Below are 14,804 nucleotides of genomic sequence, written 5' to 3' on the forward strand. Positions count from 1 at the left end.
TGCAGGTATGAGTCTCGGGATCAACTGACCACATTTCCGTCTTCTGTGAGTTTGTGTCCATGCATACATCCTGAATGTGTTTTTGTTCACTTCAACCTCTTATCACTACTGTCACTAACTGAATGAAGAGGGAAGTACAAGGTGTGTATAATGTGAATGTTTTTCTAGTTGAAACAAACTAAGGAGAGAACAGTGAAGTCTGTAAGACTCTTTTTTTCAAACATTTTGATCGTATCAAACATATTTAGTTAGTTTGTTGATGTTTGATGAGCAAATTCCTGTGCCAATAGAAGGCAAAGTCCCATCCATTCTGGGGAGCCCAGTGATATCCAACTTTAGAAAAAATGTGAAGAGCAGTTGGTGTCGAGAGACAATTATTTGATCCCTTTTCAAATGTGCCACCATTACACAAGATGTTTGTCAATTAATTTATTATTGACACACACACAATGTTTGTCAAATAATGTTACAAGTCAAGAAAGCAGCTGTTTGTTGTGAAGATAGAAAAGTAACATCTAGTTTTGTACAAAAATGGTATCTGCAATTCATCCTGTACTTCTATCAGCAGACACATTATCAACAAGTGGTGCCAGGCACAACAAATCCCGCCCTTTGCACATATTGTAGCTTATTTTAACATGGATCCAGCTAATGTCATCATATACTGTATATGTATGTGCTGATGTTAGCATATCAATTGCCTCTATATATGTGCCAAGTTTGAAGTAAATTGAGACAAAATTGATGGTTTTATAGACATTTGAAATGTCACCCATTATAAGTAAACAGGAGAGAAAAAAGATTTTAAAAATCCATCAAAAAATCTGAACTTTGACGTACTTTTCCAAAAATTTTCTGGGTCACTGTCAATGTATGAATCAAATTTGGTATGAATTCAACCAATAGTTTTGCTGCTACAGACATTTGAAATTTCACCATTATAAGTAAATGGGGAAAAAAATTATAAAAATTCATTAAAAATGAAACTTTGACCTACGTTTCCCAAAATGTAATGACATCTATTCAGAGTCACTGGCAATGTATAAACCCAATTTGGTATGAATTGAACAAATAGTTTTGCCACTATAGACATTTGAAATTTTGCCCATTATAAGTGAATGAGGAAAAAAAAAAGATTTTAAAGATGCATAAAAATTTGAACTTTGATCTACTGTTCCCAAAATGTAATGAAATCTATTGTGGGTCACTGGCAGTCTATAAACCCGATGTGGTATGAATTCAACCCATAGTGTTGCTACTAGAGTGTTAACTAAGAAACAAACCAAACCAAAAACAATTCCCTTGCCTTCCCTTCGGGGGGTGTGGTAATAACACCATCACCATGTTTGACACATCATGTGGCTCATCTATCCAGAGTAACTTTTCCAGAGCTGGGCACACTTTTTTAAAGTGTTTTCTAACAAATTCCAATCTGGCCTTCCTATTCTTGCGTGTTACAAAGGTTAGCTCAATTTAATACCCCCGTAGTCAAATTCAGTAGCTGCATTTTACCCATCCCAAAACACACACAACACCTAGCGCCAGCTTTAGCAATTAGCATTAGCATACATTAGGAGCAGTGAGCTGCCACTGAAGATGCTGGGGGACGAACTCCCAATCTTTGTCAGTATTGTAGAATTAACCTGCACGTATCTGTAGACCCTGAGGAATCCTGCACAGCATGTCAAGAACAGGTAAAGTCAACTCAGAAACACTCTGGTCTGACTGAGACTCAAATCCAGAACCTTCTTTCTGTAAGGTGTAAGTGCTAATCACTACGCCACCACACCACTTAGTGGGTTCCACCTTGTTATTTACCTTCAGTATTTTCATTAATGAAGCCATCTCTTCAGACTTTGATAACAGTATACCTACCTCCTCTATATGTTTTTGGATGAAAATCCTGACCAAATTCCTTAACACATTTCAATAGAGCACATTTCAATAGGATCTTTTGCAGAAAGTTTACCAGTGGATTCTTTCTTTTTGAGAATGTACTACAATGTTGTTTTTGCCACTCCTAACATTTTTGCTCTCTCTTATATATTTATTTTGTTTTGTCAGCCAAATGACAGCCTGCTTCACTTGCACTGAGACCTCTTTGGACCTCATATTGACAATTCCAGTGACATCTACCAAATGTAAATGCAACGTATGGAATCAACTCTAGATAGTTTATCTGCTTCAGTTGTTTAAGAATATCCAGGGAGTAGACCTCATCTGGCCGTGACGCTGTTTGTCAGTTACTTGTCTAGTTGTGTATGAGCCTCTGAAAATAGAGTGACTTTGTTTAAAATGGTTCCAACAGTTAATGCAATACTTTTGTTAAATCCCTTGAGTTAAGACTGAATGTCCACTCTTCAATCGCATCTTAACTGTGTCATTTCAAATCCACTGTGGTGGTGGACAGATACAAAATATTTATGGACCTGACTACACACAGAGCATTTTGATCCTGTGTCCCACTTTTTGACCTTGGAGGGAATGCACGAGTTCAAGCGGCTGTGTGAATATTAGTAGTGTGAAGGTTCCTTTTGAAATCGTACACGTCAGAGATTACCAGGTACTCTATTAAAAATGTATGAAGTAATGGAACTATTTTAAGTACTTCTTTGTAGGGATGGGTATTGTTAAGATTTTGTCAATCATTGTATCAGAATTATTTGTCTTATTTTCTCCAATGCAGCATAGTCCTAAATATTTCATTTATAGTTTAGAATTATATTCTTCAGTAGAAAAAGTGAAACAGGTTTTTTGTTTTAGCTAATCCCTCTCATAGACTCTGAATTTTTTATGATAGTAGTATGAAACAAACGTTATAAATCATTTACTGCAAAAAATAAAATACCGGTCATCAGTTACTATCGGTTACTTTTAACCATTAACTCTTATTTGCATTTGTGCTCCAGGCAGCTAGCATAGTGGTACCATTCGTAGACAAAAACACTGGTTTATGTTCATCTATAAACCTCTGCTGTTAGCTCTAGTAGTTTACGTCTACGTTCCTCCAAATGGTTACTTTTGACTGTTCCCCAAATTCTGACAGACTTTGGAAAAACAGCATTTTCCTACCTTGCACCATGGTCGTGGAATAATCTTCAAAAAACTGTAAAACTACATACATTCATTTCTGTTAATGATTTTGAAAGTATCACGGAGAATGCAGTGAAGGAGGAATGTCACTGTTTTTCTTAATGCCATTATGGTTGAATAACTGTTGTTGTGTGTTATTGTTCATTGTGTACCATGTATGTGTTTTGTATTGTTTGGACTTTGTATGGCTGTTGCGTTGGCCAGATATCCCTTGCAAAAGAGATTTCTAATTTCAATGGGACTTTCTGGTTAAATAAAGGTAAAAATAAATAAATAAATAAATAAAAATTAAAAAATAACATACACAAGAGAGATAAAGTACAAGCTAAACATCAAACTGCATTTCTCTGCCTGTACTTGACAGACTCTTGCTAAGTTGTATGATAGATTGCTCATGTTTCTGCCTGAATATGTAAAAGACTTGTAGCTCTGTGTCCTCAAGTGAAGTGTCCATTTTTCCATGTAGGTCTTGGTGAATACAGAGTGCTGTCTCTCGGATTTCTCCATGTTTGAGCTGCTCAGAGCTGCAGTATACAGTGTACTCTCAGAGACCCGAACCCAGGTCTCTCATCTTGATAAAAAAAAATCACAAAAATCCATTATGGATGAAAGTCTTGGCCAGAAACAAAAGTTGGTGAGAAAAATTATGTATATGAAATTATTTATATGAAGGCAGGATTAGTCCTCAAGAGGGTTGCAGGGGTGCTGAAGTTACCAACGAACAAAGTACATCCTAAATATGTTGCCAGGTTGTTACAGGGCTGACATACTGTATGAACAACTATTCAATCTCACATTCACAGAAGGAGCTCCATTAAAACTGATTTGATGTTTCCTCCTCTCTGTAAGAACAATCCTTGATCCTCCCATGATCACCTCCTCTATCTGGAAACCTCTCTATCCATCTTCAAGTTTATCTTTTAAGCATCCTGTTACAGGAACTGAGTATTAACTAATAATTGTCATTTTGTACACATTCAACAGTTTTCACACCTTTGACTGCCAGTATTAGAAGTAACTGTGCTTTGGATTGGATTTTTGACATTTAACCTGTACTGGATAATTACACTAGAAAGATTACTTGGCACTGCACTGTTTCAAAGCCTGAAGTTTACTCTGCAGCTGTATTAACAATGACTGGTCACTAAAGTCCCATTGTAGTAAACAGTGGATGGAGGGTTGGCATTGTAGAAAAGAAATATTTTTTTTAAATATGTTTGTTGAATCATTAATTTTTAAAGCAGAAACTGCTTTTTCTGCAGCAGATAAGGTTCATTTACAAAGAAAGACAATAATGAAAGAATATCATTAAAAGATGGCAAAAGTGTGATATTCCCAGCTGCCACACAATCCATTTCATAAAATGTGAAAGAAACTGTCAGATAAAAACTAACAAACAACTGTATTCTAAGCTTTTATAATAATACATATAATTGATGTCATGTTAGGTGTACTTTTAATTAACATGACTGTAAGTTGCTTTGCATTTAATTAAAAGATGTATTCACATTTTTTAAAACAGTGAGACTTTTCTCATATGGATATGTGCATGATCTGAGGCATTTCTCCATGAAATATTCATATACACTCCTTTATAATCTCATTCATACATTCGTACCTCATTAAATGCACCTTTCCTATTTGGTTCAGTACAAAGACCTATTTAAACAGCTATTCATACACACACGGGTCAGAGATAAATGGTGTCATTAAACAGGGGAGGTGAAGACTTCCTGGCCTCTCACACGCACTACCCACAGAGTGTGTTTTTATATATTTTTACCATATCTCACACACAGACACACATACCCACTGTGGTGGCTATCCATCATATCTATGAATGGCCCATTTAGAGGTTGTGGAGAGAGAGTGTGTGAAAGAGTAAGAGAGAGGGAGGTTGTGTTTGGCATGATAATCCAAGAAAAAAGCTTTTGTGGAATGGTACTAACAAACCAACCTATACAGACCTGTAAATACAGTCAAGTCCATATAAATTTGGAGAGTGACACAAATGTTGTAAATTTGTTCCTGTGCATTACCACAGGCAATTTGAAAAGAAGCAGTCAACGTATGATTCAAGTGTTGACTTTCAGCTTTAATTCAAGGTGTTTAACAAACATATTGTAATATATGTTTAGGAATTACAACCATTCAAGCCCCTCCATTTTTAAAGGCTGGAAAGTAATGAAAAGATCTACATAAATATGAGGATCAGTTTTAACACTTGGATGAAAGTCCTTTGCAGTCAATGGCTGGCAGAAGTTTGGAACTCATGGCTCATCAAATGCTGAACTTTGTCCCTGGAGATGCTGTGCCAGGCCTTTACTACAGTCGTCTACAGTTGCTGCCTAATTGCGGGTCTCTCTGCCTTCAGTTTAGTCTTCAGTAACTGATAAACGCTCTCCACTGTGTTGAATTGTGTTTTTATATGTCAAAGTGGCTCCATGCATGGCTCAAACCTCTTTTTGTTGATTAGAATTCAGGTTTGCAAATTCCTGACTCTAATTATCTCCTTTTGGATTAATTAGCTGAAGCGTTCAGTTATTTTTTTCCTGCAGTACTGTGAGTGTTTAATAGTTGTGTCCAACAAAGACATTGGTGTTGTGCTGCTATTGGAACCTTCATTTCCTGAGGGCTTTGCCCAAAGGATCAATAAAGTTCTATCTAATATAAGCTAAATATTATAATTGTTTGTGTGGTTTTAGTTAAACACATTTTGTTTGTCAATAGTGGTGACTTAGATGCAGATCAGATCGATTTATGCAGAAAACTGAGAAATTTCAAAGGGTTCACATACTTTTTGCCACCGCACATGCCCGTACCAAAACACTTTCTCCACGAAATTAACATAGTATACTTTGGATCATGAGTTGTCCATATTTTTCTCTTACCATCATTCTGATACAAGTTCATCTTGGTTTCATCTGTCCAGAGAATCGTTTTTTCTGAACTTGACAGTCTGCTCTAAATGTTTACTGGCAAATGTTAAACTGGCCTTCTTGTTCTTGAATGTTAACAGTCGTTTGCATTCTGTTAAACCCTCAGTATTTACATTCTGAAAGGTGTCTCATGATTGTAGACTTTGATAATGACACGCCTTCCTCCTCAAGCATTTTCTTGACTTGGTTTGATGTTGTAAACTTTTTTTTCTTCACCAACAGAAGAATGTTGCAATCATGTACAGTTTCTGATTTTCCTCACAACTGCAGGTCAGAGGCTGATGGAATGGATAAATATAATACATAAATATATTAATTAGTTTCTTTTTTTTTTTTAATTTACACATGCATTCCATTGTATATGTGTTCAAATGTAGGGAGGAAAAGGAAACTATTAAACTCTACTAAGGTATGGTAATTAAGTATTTATATTATATTTATATTATATATACTTCCCACTTCTGCACACACCCTCAAAGTGGGCTTCCATCAGTTTGAAGACATTACACTGACAAACAGACTGCAACATGTCCAACCTTAAAACAACTCTTAACCTACATGTGTAATGATTATTATGACAACCTCTGTTTTGTCATCCTAAGGGACTGTGGAAGCAGATTTGTCCCCATAACATTATACATACCTAGACCACACACACGCACACTACTAGCTTTGTGTTGAAAGGAGTGTGTGTTTGATTAACTGCATTCCAAGACTGGGTTAACTGTTACGTCAGCACTGCACTTAACACAACTCCTTCCTTTCCTCTTTCTTCATACATCAGTAAAAACATTCCCAAAGGGTTCCTGAAGAAACTCTCTATAAAGTCTGTAAGGTTCATTTATGGTTTTAAGCATCAGGTTTTTACTATGCTTTGCACTAGGGCAAACTGTTGTTAAAATCTACTGTTGATATTTACTAAAGAGGTGCAACAGAAGTTACTGCTGGAAAGGCATGGACACATACTTTTGTACCTGACCTAATTGCATATGTATTTCCAGGAGTTTCCCTTTCAGAGCATCAAATTCAGTTCACATAATGCCAAAAACATCTCTTAACCCATTTGCACCTGGTTGTGACAGTTACACACTGAGAACACACTGACAAAAACAGTGAGCAAGTGGTAGAAGAAGAAGAATGTTTATTTATTTATTTGGAGTGACTAAGGAGAACATTGTCAGAGTGTGATATGACGCAATCCACATTTCTACCCGTGTTGTTCCTTGTTCTGTCATATTGGAAAAAGCACACTGACAGAATGTAACCAAATCTTCAGGAGGCTCAAGAAGTCAATAATTTCACTTTCACATAATGTCATAAGGCTTCATGCCATAAAAACTACATGTAAATACATGAAATCTTCAGCTCAGTGACATTCCAGTCCAGTTTCAGAATAATTTCATTGTTCTGTAGTCAGCACAGACAGTGCATAGTGTTTACTCTGCATTATCAATATTTTAAAAAAAGCAATGATTCATCCATCCATCCATCTTCCACTTACCCAGGCCTGGATCAGCACACCTAGAAGCCCAGACTTCCCTCTCCCCAGCTACCCCCAGACCAGCAAAGAGATATAATCCCCCCAGTATGTCCTAAGTCTGCCCTAGGATCTCCTCCCAATTGGACATGTCCAAAAGACCTCACCAGGGAGGCATTTAGGAGGCACCCTGACCAGATGCCCGAACTACCTCAAATGACTACTCTCAACATGGAGGAGCAGTGACTCTACTTTGAGCCCCTTCTGGGTGGCAGAGGTCTTCACCCTATCTCTGAAGGAGAGCTCAGCCACCCTGCAGTGGAAACTCATGCTAATGCATGAGGTGCTGATTTTCAACCCAAGTACCTCAGTGCAAGGTGGAGGTCATGGTTTGATGAAGCCAACAAAACCACATCATCTGCATCATGAGACACCATCATGAGGCCACCAAATCAGGCACCCTCCATCCTCTGGCTGAGCCTAGAAATTGGTGACAAAGGGCAGCCCTGGTGGAGTCCAACACTCAGTAAGACCAAGTCCAACTTACTACTGGCAATACAAATCAAGCACTGGGTCCATTCATACAGGGACCAAATGGCCCGTAGCAGCAGGTCATGGACCCTATATTCCCAAAGCATCCCAAAGGATACCCTGAGGGACACTGTTAAATGCCTTCTCCAGATCCACAAAGCACATGTGGACTGGTTGGACAAACTCACGCACCCCCCATGTCCATATAGAGGGGTAAAGAGCTGGTCTGGTGTTCCCATGACCAGAACAAAACCCACATTTTTCCTCTTGGATCTGAGGTTCAACTACTGCAATGGTCTACACACTATATAGAATAAATATTTAGTAAATGAAGTTTGAACAAAGAGTGATTTGAATTATGGGAATCAGAATTCACTGCTATAGAAATCTAAATATCATTTATCCATGTCTTCCTTTTGCATCATGTGATGTACCATTCTTCTGTATTTACATTGCTCACAATTGTTAGATATGCATTTGCAAACAGGCTGGACATTGCAATTTTAAAGTATTTTAGTACACTATTTGAACCTCCTTTTGCTTCTCTCCTCTCTAATTAGGTGTATCTATGCACAATCCTGTTCTGTGCTAATTTGCAAATGTCTTGGTTTGCTGGTCATTATTGAAATGAAACTGCCCAAGTCTGTGTTCATTAGTTTGAGCATTGTAAGAAGATGACCTGCTAAAACCTGCCACACTCCCTATCGTGCTTTTTCTGGGTTGAGTCTTCACTAAATTGTGGGTAAATCTGGCCATAAATTTCATAATGTTCTTCCAAGTACACATGATATAGTATGTTAAATCCAAATATCAATAGCCAGACCATAAAATGTGCAACTGATTCATGTGATTTCTTTGGACTGTATGCTTTTGTTCCACACACTTGTTTCCAATAAAGTAGGGTAGATTCTTACTTGATTGGATTAACCATGGTTCAATTAATTGTTTAAATCTAAATTATACAGTCTGTGTCTTCATCACGAGGAGTCAGTTTCACAAAGGTAGACCTAAGACTTGACTTGATTAAAAGTCAGACTTCAGATACATAAATGTTTGTCTTGCACAAACTTGTAGAGTTCTTGAGTATCTCATGCAGTATCTGGATCCCATTTTTGTATCAAATCGTGATAAAAATTACATGTTCATATTTCCTGTTAAGAATCACATTAAATTTCTTTAATTCCTTGTTTTGTTTGCAGCGTGGTTGAACTAATTTAAAATTTCTTTGTGGTTCCATGATTTTCTAACCAAAACAATACTGTAAAAAGTGCCTTTCATTGCTATTGACTAGATTTGTGTACAAGTTTGATATTATTTCTCAGTTTGTAAGGTTGTTCATTTACAAGATAGTAAGTGTGGAAACCAATTGCCAATTTTATTCCCACTACTTCTAGTATAAAGGTGGTTATATTGTAAATTCCTCACATTCATGCATTTATTTATGTTCAGAAACATTTACATTTGTCTTTCTACTTTTGTTTAGTCACATCACTGGATAGTATTGCAATAAGTAGGGATGTAGCAGTCTGATTTTTTTCAGTTTCAATACTGATTCCCAAAGTTTGGGTATTGGCAGAATACAGAACACTGACATTACACAAAGTTTATACTTGATACCAGTGGCGGCTGCTTGTCTTTCAGACAGGGGAAGCTCATTGTCGGCTTACATCAAAAAAAAAAAAAAAAAAAAAGTCAAGTTATTTAAACATACATTCGGCCCTCCGTTCCTTTTTGAGAAAATAGTCAGTGACCTTATCGTACCAAGTAGGCGTCTTTTCCAGGGACTGGACCAGTGTCCTCTCATTGTCCAGCAGAGCTAGGCTGCTTAGATTGCCTTGGCCCATTGTGTTGCGAGTATAAGACTTCAGCCTTTTTAAACAAGAGACCTAGCCGACAGTTTGATTGATTTAACTATCTACAAAATGATATTAAACTTGAACAAGAAATGATTAAATTATGTAACTGAAACAAGAAAACACTGAAATTATGTTAAATTGAAACAAGGAAGTAAAATGAGTGTGTTTTATTTGCAGTGCAAGAAATGAACAAGTAATTTCGTAGTAGTTTCTCTCTCAATTTCACAGCAGAATGTGCGGCGGTATTAAACTGAACTGTGTCAGTGAAAGAGTAGATCTCAAAATAGCTGTCAATCAAATAGGATTCAGCCTTTCGACTGATCCTCCAATCAGCACGTGGGATTCTGGCGTCCAGCCCGGCCGAGCTCCGCCCACAGCTCCGTTCACCCCCAGAGACGCCTGGCGTCCGGGGGCGGGACAACATTGTGGCATTTATCCAATAACCGTCCAGTTTTGAGGCAATGAAAAAAACTGTTCCACTCAGTCCCATTGAAGCCCATAGACACTCGGCGTCTACGCGGTTGGCCCTTTTGTCAACGGTCGTTATGTTCCAGGTCTCATCTACGCATGCGCATTGCATGCGTACCTGTCAGAACGATGCTCGCACATTCCATGCATACCTGTCAGAATAGCGTACGTATACGTATCCTTTTTTCTGTCACCAGTGGGCTAGCATCAGCAAAATGTTATCCTTGGAAGAATTAATGGAATTGGCACTGGCCGAGGAGAATGAAGAATACAGGAAAGTTGACAAGAATGAAGATTTACATAAATCCGTGGTTGAACATTTGCTGGAGGATTCTACCTATGAGAATCTAAACCTGTTCAGGATGGAATCCGCTATGAAGCTAACCGCAACAACACGAGACATTTCCAGGAAGAGCCAGGATATGTGGCTCATTGAATTTCAAACAATTAACAATATGACCCTTCGTTTGGTTAATGAAACAATCCATTAGCAAATGAAACTTTAAATTTATTTATTAAAAACATAGTTCTTCTCTTGAAGAAACTTATGCATATTAAACATTTTGCAATACTTGTTAATCGATGCTAAATGAGATCATCAGTCCTGTGCTGCAGAGTTACAGATGCTGATTGAATTGGGAAAGCCCAGGAAATTCCCTGATTGACATCTACTCCCCCTCGGCTTGACTTGCACTGATTGCTTATATGACAGGCTATATGATCGCTGGGTTCAAAATATTCAAATTAATAAAAGTTATAATATGAAAGAATACAAAGAATGTTCACTTACCGCTACTGTTTTCATGAATATATTCCATCCTGTTTGTTTTTTCTGCTTCGTATTAGCCGCCATTCTGACAGGTATGCATGCAATGCGCATGCGTAGATAAGCGAGTCTGACAGATACGCAATGTGCATGCGTAGATGAGACCTGGAACATAACGACTACTGACGAAAGGGCCAACCGCGGCGTCTACGGGCAAATGCACTGAGCAGAGATTGAATAAGAAAACAGCGCAACGGGAATGGATGACAAGTGAACAACATCACGTCCGTTGATTTGTGATAAAGCTGATTCTGAACCAACTCATCTTTGAGATGAATGTGTTCTAACACATTTGTAGTCAATGAAATGTCAACACAACCTTACATCTTTAACCATTTGCTTTTTGTAATTTTAGGGGAAGCCGGGCTTCCCTTGCAGTCTATGAGAAATCGCCACTGCTTGATACACTTACATACTTTCACACAAAACTGTCTTTACCACAACCTATGATTTTCTTGACTTGTAAATTTATTAAAGAGACAAACATCATACAGTATGTGTAAATGAGGACAGGATATGTATATATATATATATATAAATATATATATATATATATATATATATATATATATATATATATATATATATATATATATATATATATATACATATATATACATACTATATTGCCAAAAGTATTTGCTCACCTGCCTTGACTCGCATATGAATTTAAGTGACATCCCATTCCTGGTCTATGAGGTTCAGTATTACGTCGGTCCACCCTTTGCAGCTATAACAGCTTCAGCTCTTCTGGAAAGGCTGTCCACAAGGTTTAGGAGTGTGTTCGTGGGAATTTTTGACCATTCTTCCAGAAGCGCATTTGTGAGGTCACACACTGATGTTGGACAGAAGGCCTGGCTCTCAGTCTCCGTTCTAATTCATCTCAAAGGTGTTCTATGGGGTTGAGGTCAGGACTCTGTGCAGGCCAGTCAAGTTCATCCACACCAGACTATGTCATCCATGTCTTTATGGACCTTGCTTTGTGCACTGGTGCACAGTCATGTTGGAAGAGGAAGGGGCCAGCTCCAAACTGTTCCCACAAAGTTGGGAGCATGGGATTTTCCAAAATGTCTTGGTATGCTGAAGCATTCACAGTTCCTTTCACTGGAACTAAGGGGCCAAGCCCAGCTCCTGAAAAACAACCCCACACCATAATCCCCCCTCCACCGAACTTTACACTTGGCACAATGTGGTCCGACAAGTATCGTTCTCCTGGCGACCGCCAAACTCAGACCCGTCCATCAGATTGCCAGATGGAGAAGTGCGATTCATCACTCCAGAGAACGCACCTCCACTGCTCTAGAGTCCAGTGGCAGCGTGCTTTACACCACTGCATCCGGCGCTTTGCATTGCACTTGGTGATGTATGGCTTGGATGCAGCTGCTCGGCCATGGAAACCCATTCCATGAAGCTCTCTGTTCTTGAGCTAATCTGAAGGCCACATGAAGTTTGGAGGTCTGTAGCAATTGACTGCAGAAAGTTGGCGACCTCTTCACACTATGCGCCTCAGCATCCGCTGACCCTGCTCCATCAGTTTACGTGGCCTACCATTTCAAGGCTGAGTTGCTGTTGTTCTCAAACACTTCCACTTTCTTATAATACAGCTGACAGTTGACTGTGGAATATTTAGGAGTGAGGAAATTTCATGACTGGATTTGTTGCAAAGGTGGCATCCTATCACAGTTTCACGCTGGAATTCACTGAGCTCCTGAGAGTGACCCATTCTTTCACAAATGTTTGTAAAAGCAGTCTGCGTGCCTAGGTGCTTGATTTTATACACCTGTGGCCATGGAAGTGATTGGAACACCTGATTCTGATTATTTGGATGGGTGAGCCAATACTTTTGGCAATATAGTGTATATATATATATATATATATATATATATATATATGGAAAAGGTAAAGTATCTTTGACAGAGATGAGGAGGAAAAGGTTGAGGAACTGCTTTACCACAGTTATCGAGCTCCCACACACTCCCCTTACCTTTGTTACACTTTCCAAAGCAAGATGAACATGGTTTCATGTTAGAGACAAATAAGTGAACAAACAGAACAAGTGGTAAGAGGTACAGTGGTGAAATCAGAGTCAGTGAGTAAAAGCAATCAAAGAAGCAGGAAGCTTTATCAGGATCGCAAACTTCGTAAAAGCAGATTTAAACAAATGTTGGTTAATGTAACATTTTTACCACATTAAAGAAGTTTAATCAGTACCTCTAGTTTTGGCCTGTGTCATTGCTGAAATGAATAATAATGCACAGCCCCTGTCTCACATCATTATTACCCGTATGTTTGAACATTAATGTTTTGTTTAATGTTCATAACATTGATGTGAGAAATGAGTAGCTATGCTTATTTGGATACTATTATAGCTGGTCATTATAGCTCACAGTGAACAGACTTGACTTCTTACAGTCTTGCGCAAGTGAGCTGAAATAATGGACACTAACTGTCACATCAGCTATTTTAAGATTCAAACCTGTAAACCTCTGGTTACAGGACCAACAGTGTCTGCTGCCACATCGTATTATTTCAGCTTGTATGGGCAGCCAGAGAGCTCATGTTTCATCGGTCTTCTGTGAATGTGAAAATTGATGTGTGAGAGTAAGCGAGCAATGCTGGCAGACATTTGTGGCTTGACCAGACTTCAAATCCAGCCATCCACACACAGGTTATATTTATAACAAAGCATACTAGGCATATTTGGTGGGTGTGTGATGGTGAAAGATTTCTGTGAAACAAGGCAAATAATGGTCTTGGGTTGTCTGTATGTGTGTGTGGACGTGTGCATTTCCAAGCAGCAAAAGTGTTAAAAACACTGGGATGATTTCAAAGCAAAACAACAGACAAACCACAAAACAGAAACCAACTAAACATAAATTCATTCTCACAGTCTCACACTAGAGGTAGCGTTCTGCATTGTGTGCACATCATATGTGTGTGTTCACATGTGCAAACTTCGTATGTCAAGTCATCATTTATAGTTCTCCGTAGAAAGAATTATTGCAACATACTTATATTATCTGAAATTGTGCATGTTTCTCTGTCTGGTTATGTAAGTTTATGTGTATTTTCAGTGTTGCAAATGTACTCTTTGATGTGGCTACCTCTATTTAGTTGTATCCAGAGAGCACCAGAAAAGTGAATGGAGACATGTACATTGTGTGAGCGTTTACGTTGGACGACCATCAGAACTTGAACACTTCAGCTTCTTTTGTGTCAGGTCAAAATGTCACTACTTGGGACCAGTTAGTGTATATTTCTCCGGACGTTCTGCATTTCTTGGCGCGTGTGTGTGCGTGTGTGTGTGTGTCTGTGTGTGTGTGCGTAACTATGTTGGTTAGTAGCAGGGCGTTGCTGAGCAGAGAGAAAATATCTTGGCCAACCACAGGAAAGAACCCACCCACTATACCACACCCAGAGAGAATGAGGGAGCAATGGTCTCTCTCTGTGTCTCATCATGTTTCTTTCTTTTATTGTCCCCTTTAAAATATAGAGATGAATCAGTCATCATCTGCTTCTTCATTTGTCCTATTTATTCTTGCTCCTCTCCTTTATTATGTAAACATTTATGCTTTAGAAGAGAAATAACTCACTCATTTACTGAGATACAGACT

General features: G+C 38.4%; 1 protein-coding gene across 5 annotated transcripts in view; it reads left to right on the forward strand.

Moving 5' to 3' along the window:
* The window catches only part of bbs9 (Bardet-Biedl syndrome 9), a 194,973-nt gene that overhangs the window by 163,341 nt on the left and 16,828 nt on the right, over positions 1 to 14,804 (forward strand). The window contains exon 23 of one of the 5 annotated variants that reach the window (XM_030158122.1): positions 4,359 to 4,363. The exons of the other annotated variants lie outside the window; for them this stretch is intronic. Within the exon in view, the coding sequence (XP_030013982.1) occupies positions 4,359 to 4,363 (5 nt within the window). The remainder of the gene's footprint in view (positions 1 to 4,358; positions 4,364 to 14,804) is intronic. 5 annotated transcript variants of the gene reach the window in all.

This window comes from Sphaeramia orbicularis, chromosome 16 (genome assembly GCF_902148855.1).
Source record: "Sphaeramia orbicularis chromosome 16, fSphaOr1.1, whole genome shotgun sequence".
NCBI lineage: Eukaryota > Metazoa > Chordata > Actinopteri > Kurtiformes > Apogonidae > Sphaeramia > Sphaeramia orbicularis.